Consider the following 13,018-nt stretch of genomic DNA (forward strand, 5'->3'; position numbering starts at 1 on the left):
AAATATAGAGTGGTAATTTTTTATGACACTGAAGTTGGCAGACATTAAAAATTATTTAAAAATTTAAAAATAATGCAATCACTATAAAAAAAATTTAATTAAAAAATTCCAGATGTTAAAATTAATAAAAATTACAAGTGAAAATTTTTGGAAGCATTTTTTTATTGCAATTGATTTGTTAAAAAAATTTTTTAAATCAACAGCTGACGGCTAACTTCAGTGTTATTTTTTACTGCAATATTATCGACTGTACATAAATATTTTCAAACTAAACCTTGATTTTTATACATACGTCTCTTAATATTATTGTTTTTATTTATTTACTCATAAAACAAACAACACAATGGAATAAACAACCTAAATTACTGTTTAAAAATATTATGAAGATTATAAAATAATGTAATTGACATTATTGATAAAAATATTGATATAAATGTGGGTATGTAAGTATACAATACCTAGATAAGTATCTAAAATAATTTATGAAACAGAGTAGTAATTATTTATTTAACAGCTTAGATAGCCGAAGTCAATCCGCTGGCAGTAGTTCGTCCTGTTTATCGATGTTCATACGCCGGTTAATACACGTCCATTTAGATCATTAGAAATTAATTGTAGCATTTGCTTATATATTTTATGGACTAGAAGAAAGGCACTAAAAAATAATTAAAATCATGTTTATTAATTACGTGTTATTATATACTGTTATTTTAAGTGTAAAAGCATCAATGTTTGCATCGCCTCCGCAAACTGCTTTGATAATTGGATTTGAAGATGTGTATGATCTTTCACTATTATCAAACACTTTGTCAGACCAAGGCATGGATGTAACTCTGATAGTTCCTTCGTTGAATTCACGAGATCTCTATGAACATCTAGTGCAAGTGGAAGTTATTAAAATTAATTTTACTCTAGGAAACGATGCAAAGAAAGTAGATAAAGCTCTGAAAGCTTGTGAGACTGTTTTAAGTGATAAAAAAATTCTTGATAGAGTACGTGAGATTCAGCCAACTTTTACTATCTTTCCGGCTTTGAGGTAAAATTTTTTTATTTTTTATTAAGGTAAAAGACCGAGTTATTGACACTGGCTTAGTTGTTTGACACTTGCAATTTTATTCTAATTAAAAAAATTAACTGTTTTCAAAAAACCAATTTTTTTTTTAATTTATAATTAAAAAATTATGTTTTTTAATTTATTAGGGTTGATTTTTTTTTTTTTTTTTTAATTAATTGTAAGTGTCAATTTTTTTTTTAAATTGCAAGTGTCAATAACTGAGTATTTTACCTTCGTGATGAAAATAATTTATTAAATTTATTTTTGTGAATTTCAGACATGATGCTTGCCTTGTCCCATTGGTTAAATCTATAGAATCTATACCAGTAATTTGGGCACGAGGACAAGAAGAAGAATATTATGCTGTTGAAAAATCACGAATGGCCATTCCATTTCAAACTGGAACATTTTACGAGAGATTTTTGACTAATTTGAATCTAAAATCTATCGTTACCTATGTTGATAATCATTATGTCAATCAAGCATTTAAATTAGTTAAACAGTACGTCAATAACGTTGAAGATACTAGCTTGGATGTTCTTTATTCTGATGTTAAAGTATTCCTTTGGGGTGGTGATCCTGTTTTACGCTTAGATTTTTCTCCGTTGACACATCAACTGGTTGAGGTTTGATATGATATTGCAATAAAAATAAATAGTAAATATTTACATGAGGGAGTCAACCGTTTTCTTTCATTTTTTTGAACGAAATTTCGATTTGATTTTATTGATATATTTTTTTTTTTTTAAATGCATAAAAAAAAAGTTGATCATCATAATTTCAATAAATTTTACAAATTTTCAAAAAAATTTATTAATTTTTTTGAAAATTATGATATTTAATTTTTTTTTAATTGCTTGTATTTTTCAAAAAAAAAAAAAAAAAAAAGAAATATATATATAAAATAGAAATTTTATCCAAAAACATGAGAGCCAAATTTTTTTCCAATTTTTGAAGGCAAAAAAGCTCTGGAAATTTTTATTTTTTTTCTTTCACGACATTTTTTATCATAAACGCGCCGCAAAAACAAGCAGAATAAAAAAAAATTTTTAATGTTAATTTTTCATCTAGTTATGGCTTAAAATGAAGTTAACCCCACTTGTAAATAATTACCAAATAAATTAATAATAATATCAATTATTATGGAGGCAAATATTACTGATTGGTAATTTTATTCTATTTTAGGTCGGATGTCATCACTGCAGAGGCGTACAACCATTACCGGGTGTTCTCCAAAAAGAGTTAATAGAGTTTAAACAAGGAACTGTAGTTGTGACTCTAGACTCTGAATATATAAACATGATAGAGCACTTAGGTCAACAGATTCCACAAGGTCAAGCAATCTTATGGAAGAACAAAATCGTTAAAAAAACTAGTGGAAAAAATATATTTATTCATGGTGATGTTGATCGTCAAGATATCATAGGTATTTATTGATTAGTTGATAAAATTTATAAATATAAATATTTAAATAAATAATAAATTAATAAGTTATATATACATATTTGTTTTAAATATTGTTTTCTTTATTGTAATAAATATTAATTATTAATTTTTTAGGATATTCAAGAACACGATTATTACTTAGTCATTGTGCAGACACTGAATTTTTAGAGGCGGCATTTCATGGTACGCCTTTAATATGTTTCCCAAGAAATTCTGAAGAAAAAGAAAATAATTTACGTGCCGTTAAATTAGGAATAAGTGTTACATTAAACAATGACTATACAATAGACAATGTTAATAAAATATTGAATGAAATTCATGAAAATATAAAATATCGGGAAACAGCAAGAAAAATATCACTGGCAATAAGAGATAGATTAGCACCAGCGTCTGACAGATTAATCTTTTCGCTGAGTTATGCCGCCAGACATAAAGAAACTGACATTAATTATTGGCCAATTGGAAGAGACATTAATGTAAATACATTTTCTGAGGATGTTAATTTTTTATATGGATTAATTATTGGTTTAATAGTAGGTGCTTTATTCGCCGCAACTACCGCACTGACTTGGTATTATCAAAGTAAAAACAGTAAAAAAGCTAAAGTAATAAAAGTTAAAAAACATAGTCGATAATTCTGATATGTGGTTATAAATATAAAAGTATGTGAAAACATTTAAATGAATTACAGTGATATAAATTCATAAATACATGGACAATTTTTATATGTATTTATAAATATACTTAATAATACAGGAAACACATATACATACGAATATTTCATGCTAAAAATACCGTAGCCTAGAGCTTTGCTTTTACTAAGAAATATTTGACACATTCAAATAAGCTAATGTGTTGTTATTATTATATATTTATATTTATATGTATAAATAAATTACAATTTGTCAATACTGCGTTTTGTATATCGTCATTGCAGCGAGTTCTCGCTCGCAGATAATTATTAATTAATCATTCACTTTTATTCTATATTAGATTTTAGGCTTTTAGGATACTTTACGATTTATTTAGCCTTGTAACTTATTACTATATAAATCACCATTATCTACAATCGTGGTCATTAATTTAAGCATTTTTTTAATATTGCTGGAAAATAGCAGTTTAAAATTATTTTTCAATAAAATAAATCATAAAAATTTTTAAGATATCGGCTAATTTAAATAATACTTTAAATTTAGCCGACTTTTTTAATTTTTGGATTTTTTTTTAATAATTAAATTAAAACAAAAAACATTTTTTAAAAATTCCACTTACAGTTTTTCAAGTTTTTCACAAGTGAAATTTTTTTTTTATTGTTTTAATAATTTTTTCAATAAAAAAAAAAAAATTCTAAAAGCTTATAGATGTCGGCTAACTTAATTTTGATCTGAATTAATAACATTTTTTTATTTTCGAATATTAATTTTCAATTAATTTCCAAATTTAGAGTTAATAAACTTTCTAGTTTACAAACGGCTATTTTCCATTAATATTAAAAATATATTTAAATTAATGACGACGATTTTACGTTAATAATATTATTAAAAATATAAAATAAAATAATTACATATATTTTGATAAAATGTGGACGAAGAATTTAAAATTATTTGTAGATAATATCAAAGAATTGATTAAGCGAGCGAGTACCCAATGAAATTCTTCGAGAATCGCTTTAAGTAACCGTAAAACTTCTTATAAACTATAAATATATATATACACATGAGTAACTGATATAAGATTAAAAAATGATTATGATATTTACATTCATTCATTGGCAGATATTAGAAATTTTTTTTTTTTTTTTTTCTTCATTTTTGTAATTAATATTATTTTAAATATTCTGACGTCGGACGAGGAGTCTTATTTGATTTTGGCTAAATCGAGATTCCATCTCGAGGCTGTAAATACATAATTAGAAAAAAGAGCATCGGCATAAAAATAAATACAACCGATGAGAACCCAATAAGAGACAGAACTAGTTAAACGATAATCTGCCTATCTCTTTTATCACTTTGTTAATGCGTGGTTTAACGCTGTGGACTAATAATTTAATTGCAATTGAATGATGAGGAGGGAATGCTCAATTACAAACGTGTTCCTCACGCGTGTGTCGACAAAGCTCACACTGTACCCGACAACACCATACAAATCTACATTTGCACTTCTCCGTGACGTCGCGTACTCGAGTTTGATAACCTCGGCCACAGCAGAGAAGTCGACAGCCGTCAAGTCCGAGAGATGTACGATTGCATATTCGACCTCGGGTACCAGGAATACCAAGTCTAAAAATGTAACAGTATTATTAATATAATTATAACTCATAAATTCACTTAACGATTTAAATCAACTCTCTCCTTTTACTTTTATGACAAAAAAAAAAAATTGTAATACAAAACTTACGTTAAATTTCGTTCGCAGTAGTCAGGACTGTCTTCCAAGTAGACTAAATCTGTTTTATTTGGTCGCTTCAGATCTGGTCTAGCGGGTCTGAGTCTTGCTGGTCGTCTTTCACCTCTTTGTACCAAACGTACTAATGCAGCACCCTCGTGAAGTGCTGCAAGAGCTGAACCTGCACCGCGAAATGCTGGAAGCCTTCGCCAACAAACTCGTACACTGCAAGATCCTGACATTCCTGATGTGCAACAGCGTCATCAAAAACAAAAAATAAGACAAATAATTAGTAAACTAGCACTATGTGACTGCCGTGACTTGTGAAATATAAGTAACTAAAATTTTGCTTTATTAAATAGTGAATTTTGTTAAATTGCACTGTATTTTCTTAACTATTGACCTTTTTAAAGATATAAGCTCATCGCGATGTTACACTCATTAAGAGCTTTCATTTGAGTACCCACATGCATTTTTATATATTTTTCATATATACATATATATAATATATATAAATATATGAAAAATTGATGTGGGTACTCAAATGAAAGGTCTCGATGAGTGTAATGTCGGAATGAGCTTATATCTCTAAAAATATTGATAGTTCACATGATACAAGGTAATTTCTTAATTATTCATATTTTTAAAGATGTAAGCTCATTCTGATGTTACGCTCATCAAGAGCTTTCATTTGAGTACCCACATGGCATTTTTTATATATATTTTATATAAATGGTATTTATAAAATATATAAATATATAAAATATATGAAAAATTGATGTGGGTACTCAAATGAAAGCTCTCGATGAGTGTAACATCGGGATGAGCTTATATCTTTAAAAATGTCAATATTTCACAAAATAAAAGTTCGTTTCTAATTTGTGAATCGAGAAATAGAGCAAGGGAATGGTATGAAACCTTAAAAAGGCACAAATTCAAGTCAAGACCTTTGCAATGATACTAAATTTGACTAAAAAAAACCGACTTTATTATATGACTATCCTGGAAACAAAATTTTTTTTATTCTCTTAACAATATAGATCAAATGAAGGATTATTTAAAGAGGAAACAATTAATCTCAAGACTTAGTATTTACTACGGAGGAAAGTGTAAAGTGAGTTATTAGATTTAGCACGCAATTAATAAAGATTATTATATTATACCGTGACATTTGCAGACACGTTGCATCCGTGAACGTACAGCTCGTCTACCAGCTTCGCTGTCGTGTTTTCTCATCAGCTGTCCTGCCAGTCCTTTAGGTCCACTTAGTTCTCCTTCTTTTATTGGAATCTCGGCACCATCCGACCACTCCCTTGACAATTTTTCACCGAAATGAATATCCTACAATAAATATGAGAGGATAAACAAAAAATAAGTAAATAAATAAATACAAGAGAGACTAAACGATTGTAAACTTTAAAAGACATTTAACATCTAAACACTAAAAAAGACAGATTGAATCAAGCTGTTAAGTCACGGTTAAGTCATTCAGTGGTGGAAGTAAACATTGTTATCCTCACTCGAATGGTTGAGTGACGTCGACCATCTTATGTTGAGACTCACGTCAACAAATCCTCCGTCAGTGGATAAACATAACCAGAGAGAACTAATACGTTTGCACTCCACCCCACCGAATGTACAAAAAAAGAATATAAAAATATCACTGGTGTATGTTTCAAAGTACTACCAGATATAGATATAGATAGGGGTATATGTACATAAACGGATCCATAGATCCAAGGGGGTTGTTGCAACTTAACAAGCTTAGCCCGCTCAATCCCCTTGTAAACTTCCAATGTCTACAGGGGGTCATCTGTTCACGTGAAATGCATCCATTCATATAATGACGACTATGTTTTTTAGCAAAAAAATAAAAAAATAAATAAAGTAAATAAAAATGTTTAATTTTAAAACTAGCAACCTTGCAGTCACTATATGACTGCCGTGACTGCTTGTAAACTATAAAAAAATAAAATTTTACTTTATTAAATGATGACTTTTGTTAAATTGCTCTATACTTTTTTAATTATTGACGTTTTTTAAAATATAAGCTCATCCCGATGTTACACTCATCAAGAGCTTTCATTTAAATACCCACATCAATTTTTCATATATTTTATATATTTATATATATTATATATATGAAAAATATATGAAAATGCATGTGGGTACTCAAATGAAAGCTCTCGATGAGTGTAATGTTAGGGTGAGCTTATATCTTTAAAAGTGTCAATAGTTCTCAAGATACAAGGTCATTTCTTAATCACGTATTTAGAGAGAGTATTTTTAAATGCCGTCTAAATACTTATCATCATAAATTGACTATTGGTGAGTTAAAAAGGTACAACTCTAGGTCAAGTCTTTTCCAACGATACCAAATTTTACCACAAAAACCCATTTTATCATATAAATACACTGGCCACAAAATTTTGCTTATTCTCTTAATAATATAGATAATGCTTAGTAAAAAAGCTTATTACCTCACTGCAACCACCCCATTGCCAATTATTGGGATGACGTGTTCGTACGCGATTGTCACAAGAACAATCTGTTAATTCGCCTCTCGAACACGCTCTAGTTATACTAAAAGCGACACCCGCTGCTGATATTGCATAAACAAAAGCTGCTTCACGGCTGTCTGTAAATAACAATGACTTATTATTTACATATTAATTTACTTATCGGTTGTAACAGTTTGAATACTTACTGACTAACATCACTCCGCCAAATATATTTTCTGGATTTTCCCGACTCACTGAACAATTCCATCGAGCTGAACGGAACTGGTACTGGCACTCTTCAATTGCTAGCTTAGCTCCAGTACTGATTGCCTGTGGATGACACACAGATCAATTAATATTGAATAGTAACGGGAGTTTAAAATAAAATTCGCATTGTAATCGATGATAAATATGCTTTTGTGTTATTTTATGAGATTATGTAATCAAATTTTGAAAAAATTAGTTAAATTTTGTTTATTTATTATTTAATTTCAATGCCAAGACAGTTTAGCCAAATGGCAAAAATATACAAGAAAAAATTATAATAATTCAAAATTCAAAATTTTAGATGTAAAGAATAAATTTTTTTTCTTAAATTTAGAATTTAATTATGATAAATACAGGAAAAGTATAAATTTGAATATAAAAATTAAAGAGTTAAACTCAGTGATGCAAAATACAAAATTATTTATTGTTTTATAAATTGATCGATTTTTAGAGTTCTATTTTTTCTTGTAAAAAAAAAATAAGATAATTATGCAAAAGTGGGGCTTTACCTATTTTTGATTAAATTGAAAAAATTTTTTTTTTTCAAATTGTTCTAAATTAAATATTTTAATGTTATTTTTTCATTTAAAAGTTTAAAAACTTACTGACTAACTAAGAGAATTTTCAAAAAATCTAAAATCGTAGACAAAGTAAAAGTTTTATCGGACCAAAAATTTTTTTGAGTGAAAAAACTTTTTATTTCATCAAAAATAATTTAAATCTTAGTTTTTTGAATCAAAATAACAAAAAATGTATTTATACTTTAGTCAAAATTTTTTTTCGTGCACAAAATTATTGAAAAATATATAAAATAGTTTGTAATAACCTCTCGGAAGTTTTATAGTTCTATTAACATGATTGAAAATAATCTATCTGTACACCTTTAGTTTTTTTAAAAAATAAATTGAGTGGGTAAGAATGAATATTCATGGACTTATTCATGATTATCATCATCATCCGGTGAATAATAATTATTGATAGCGAAAGTTAATGTTTAACTTGTGTTTAACATTTTTGGTTTATAATAAATTAACGGAAAAATCTTGAGGTACACGAAGATCAACTTAACATATTTTAGGAAGTAGCTGATTATCAGGTTTGAATCTATCTTATACTTAACTAAGTAGTTGAAAAATTAACATTCTTTAATTATATTACTATTATAATTATTTTATATTTTTTTTATCGGCGTAAAAAGGCACACAGGGAGGGCCAGCGATAAATGATGACCAATGCAATAAGAAGCGTCAAACCACTCCGCCCAGTGGTTTCTTTCGTGAATGCCGCGGCCCGTGTCCCAACTCTTTGGCTATCTCGTCTCGAATTTTATTTTTGTTTTCATCAGATATACACTATGCCTACATATACATACATCACCAACCAACCAACCAACCATATATACGAATACATGTACGTAAGTAAGCACGAGCCGCATTATATATAGCGTAGCGATCGTAGTCGCGAGTCCTGACAAATAAAAGTAAAGGAAAAGAAGAGAATAAGAGAAGAAGTAGAGAAGAAAAGAAGATAAATAAAAAACGTAAGGAATGAAAAGGAGAAATAACTACTTGCCTGTAGAATTGGAGGTGAGCGTGAACATATTCCCTGCTGTTTGATTGTCAAGTAGGAGCTTTTGCAATTCCTTTCGGCACTTGCGGGTCCGATAACACCTGCACCAATCTGCGTTATACCATTAGCACCTCCCGTACCGCTTTCAAATCCATTAGGCCGAGGTTCTAGACCCAAATACCTAAATAACAAAAATTTTATTATTAATTAAAGTTATCATCAAAATTCCACTCTTGTTTCAAAATATTCAGCTTTCTTCATTTCAAAAATTAACCCGAGAATCAGAAATTTTTAATTCTTCAACGTAAAGAGCAGAAAGTTTTTCATTCAAAAATTTTACTCTTAAATAAAACACTTTATTGTTTACATACAAGATATATATAGACTTTTTCCAAGTATTTCTTTCCCTTGGATTAAGATAAGCGGTAACATTGGTTTAAGATAATTATATAAATACCGACTTGTAAAAAATACACCGCTAAAACCAAAAAATTGTCGGATTTATGTATTATCGATCGTAAAAGTCTTGAATATTTTTTTAGAATTTGTTGAAGTAAGAATTTCACTCTTTTAAATGAAATTGAATTTTTTTTTCGCTGAAGTTGATTAAGTTTTTACATTAAGAAATAGTTGGTGTAAACTAAAAAATATTAAGTTCTTAAAAAAAAATCATTTTTAGTTGAACAGAGTTGGTTTTGGTTAACTAATTTAATTATATCGAGTGACAATATTAAACTCTCGATCGGAGATCTACAAAGATCTAAAAAACCAAGAGAATAAATTCTTGAAGCATAATAACCGGTTTTTTCCATAATAATTTTCTTGTTTCACCATTATTTTTTTCTAATTACGTTTTTCTATCCGTGTACCTATTGAAGTGAAACAAAGAAACGTGCTCGTCAAATGCTTGTCATTTGACGTCAATTGACTAACTCAAAAAAAAAATTATTAGCAATCGTTTTTTGATATAAATCATTTCAGAATTGAACAAAAAATTTTTGATGGTCATTCCGCATCTAATTTGTTGTACAAGCCAGGTTTGTTTTTGAACTTTTCAATTTTTGAAGATATTTTATTTTAAATATCTTAAAAACTGGGTAAGGTTACATATTCATAATTAGTACACGAAATTAAAAAACCCTCAGTACCTTTAATATTTAATTTCTTTTCTTTTGAATTTTTTAATTACCTTTACAATGTCTAATATGTCAACACTTAAAATATTTAAAAAAAAATTTTTAAACTTTCTACGAAGGGTTTTTTAAAAGGTACTAAAAAATATGAAAAATTAAGAAAATCAAATATAAAAATCCTGAAAACTTTCCGATGTGGCGCGAAATGCTTCATATAATCGCAATTAAAGAGAATAAGTTAAGAATGAAGGTAGAAAGATTCTCTAGTACACTATAAAGCTACTATATAATTAGAGCAGGCGTTGACGTCAATTGAACAACTAAAAAAAAATTATTAGCATTAATTTTTTTAAATTAATTATTTCAGAATTGACCAAAAAATTTCTTATGGTAATTTTGCATCTAATTTGTACAAGCCAGGTTTATTTTTGAATTTTTCAATTTTCGAAGAAATTTCATTTTAATATTTCAAATCTGTTTCTTCTTTATGTAGCATCCGATTAATTTAATAAATTATCTCTCTAACAATATTTATAAAAAATAAACTAATTGAATCATCATTGATAAATTAATGAAACAAAAAGTCAATTTAAAATCAAAATAAATAATTTTTTCAGTGTGGGACTAATACAATGATATAAATACTATAAAACGGTATTTACTTTCTGGCGTAGAACCAGAAAAAGAGAAGTTGAATTTCGTGTTATTTCCAGGACGCGAAAGTTGTTGGGATTGGGATCTTCAGAGTCATGCAATTCTTTAAAAAAATGTTGTTTGATGTTGGCCGCACCCGCACCGGAATTTCCTCAGTTAAGCGCCTCCTCCATCATAAAACCGGATGTCGCACGATTGATGGAGATCAAAGAACCTGCGTTTAGCCCTTCTATCGGGCCTTTTCGACTTCTCCGGAAACTATAAACACCAAGACCAAGAAAAACATTAAATAACTAAAGCAGTATCGAACGATAATAACGATAAAAAAATGATGACAATTTTTTATTATTTTATTATTTTATCTGTATGAATAAATATAAATAAACATCTCGTAATATCCCAAAAAGATAAATATAATTAGCCAGATAATATTCTTCTGCAAATTGAGTTTCTTTTTTCTGCTGAGATAGAATTACCCTGATATGCGGCAAACTTTCCTCCCAACAAAGTGCTCTACGATATAAACACAAGAAGAACAAAAAAAATCTAATCAGACTTTATTGAAGACTATATAGAACAGTGTCTGCGGGAGGGACTCAATGACCCATCAGCCCATGTACCTGCTCATGTATATATCCTGTCTCCAATCTCTTCGTTCTTTGCTCCGGGTCTACAGCTCTCATCTACTTATCCTCCTTTATTTACATACTTTAATACGAGATATTTTTTAAAAAAAGTCAATTGAACAAAACCGAGACAACCTTATATAACAAAAGATATTATTGCATAAAGTTTAAAAGAATATAAGTAATCGAAGACATTATTTACCTTAAGAATAAAATTCTACGTAAATTACCATCGTCATCAGTTTTATTCTTTTTATTATATTTTTTTTTGCTCCGGTCCGCTCTTATTTCGCTTTGTTCCTTATTCCGCCAGCAAGAATAAATCTTTTCTCGAAAACGGAAAGCTTAATCTGGAATCTGATGTCATTCAATGGTACTCAATGAACAGTTTATCGTTGCACATTGCACATTCGAAGCTCATATACTGTTAATACTCGGTATCGGGTAAAGTTAAGTCAACTCGCGTGTTTAGTGGCCTGTGGCGACCGGCTCGAGACGATGAGAAGGTTTGTATCTTCTCAGAAGATAAGAAGAGTATACATATACATCCAAGTCGTTCTTTGTTTGAATGAGAGCACACATGTCTTTGCTACTTTGATCACACGAGTATGATAATTGCCATTGGCCTAACGCACCAGTTTTTTTTTTTTTTTTTTTTTTTTTTTTTTTTTTCGTTATTAAAACACTTGGAAATTAGTATTATACTCGAGTTCCTACACAGAAAAAAAAATTTACTTGAATCAAGTATATAATTTTGAAGAACTTAATATTTTTGATTTGAGTAGAAAAATTCTAAATTTAAGGAAATCTTTTTTGATTTAAGAAAATTTTACTTAATTCAAGAATTTTTCGTTTTCATTCAAGTTAATTTTTTTTTGTGTAGCCTATCTTCACGCTTATGGCAATCTTTTGATTTAAATTCACTCTTTATTTTATGAATAATTAATTCGGCAATATTATTATATACGCTTTACTAAAATGTTGTAAAAATAATAAAATTTATAAAAATTCATCTTGAGATTAAATTTAAAAAAAATTCATGGACAATATTACATAAAAAAAAAATTTTGCCTTCAATTTCAGTCGAAAAAATCTTTCCTGATTTTTTCAAATTAAAAAAAAATTATTTATATAATTAAGAAAATCTTTTGTTTAAAAAGTAATTTAGCTTCTTTCTAAAAAAAAAACTGTTATTATTCTAACGGAAGAAAATTTTCTTGCAAGGGTGAAAATTCAAAAATATTTTAAATTTCCGCCATTCAAATTATCTTTGCTTCTAAAACTTAAAAATTGCCTTGAACTATAAATAATTATCTTAGTCAGTCTTTTTGCTATTTATTAAAAATTTTTATTTAAAAATTATTCAAAAAAAAATTTTTTTTT

At 28.1% G+C, this 13,018-nt stretch overlaps 2 protein-coding genes across 5 annotated transcripts in view; one reads left to right on the forward strand and one right to left on the reverse strand.

The window, feature by feature from the left end:
• Nucleotides 1-304: 304 nt before the first annotated feature.
• On the forward strand, nt 305-3,414 carry LOC141538573 (UDP-glucuronosyltransferase 2C1). Of its 4 annotated transcripts, none has more exons than XM_074260134.1 (5): nt 305-443; nt 515-1,036; nt 1,332-1,680; nt 2,240-2,480; nt 2,615-3,414. In XM_074260134.1, the coding sequence occupies exons 2-5, from the start codon at nt 675-677 to the stop codon at nt 3,133-3,135; spliced, it is 1,473 nt and encodes a 490-aa protein (XP_074116235.1). In that variant the 5' UTR covers nt 305-443; nt 515-674; the 3' UTR covers nt 3,136-3,414. The 4 variants fall into 4 exon arrangements, with proteins under 4 accessions (XP_074116235.1, XP_074116236.1, XP_074116238.1 ...); XM_074260135.1 differs by having other exon boundaries at nt 318-439; XM_074260137.1 differs by having other exon boundaries at nt 334-443; nt 716-1,036.
• The window catches only part of LOC141538574 (protein Wnt-4), a 42,694-nt gene continuing 33,031 nt past the window's right edge, over nt 3,356-13,018 (reverse strand). Inside the window, exons 2-7 of the mRNA XM_074260138.1 lie at nt 9,226-9,403; nt 7,593-7,716; nt 7,366-7,523; nt 6,049-6,226; nt 4,898-5,129; nt 3,356-4,779 (exon numbers count right to left, since the gene is read on the reverse strand). Coding sequence (XP_074116239.1) covers nt 4,578-4,779; nt 4,898-5,129; nt 6,049-6,226; nt 7,366-7,523; nt 7,593-7,716; nt 9,226-9,403 — 1,072 coding nt within the window. The 3' untranslated portion in view covers nt 3,356-4,577. The remainder of the gene's footprint in view (nt 4,780-4,897; nt 5,130-6,048; nt 6,227-7,365; nt 7,524-7,592; nt 7,717-9,225; nt 9,404-13,018) is intronic.

Source organism: Cotesia typhae, unplaced genomic scaffold, assembly GCF_013202065.1.
Source record: "Cotesia typhae breed Kobodo isofemale line unplaced genomic scaffold, CoteBio_Ctyphae contig_22, whole genome shotgun sequence".
NCBI lineage: Eukaryota > Metazoa > Arthropoda > Insecta > Hymenoptera > Braconidae > Cotesia > Cotesia typhae.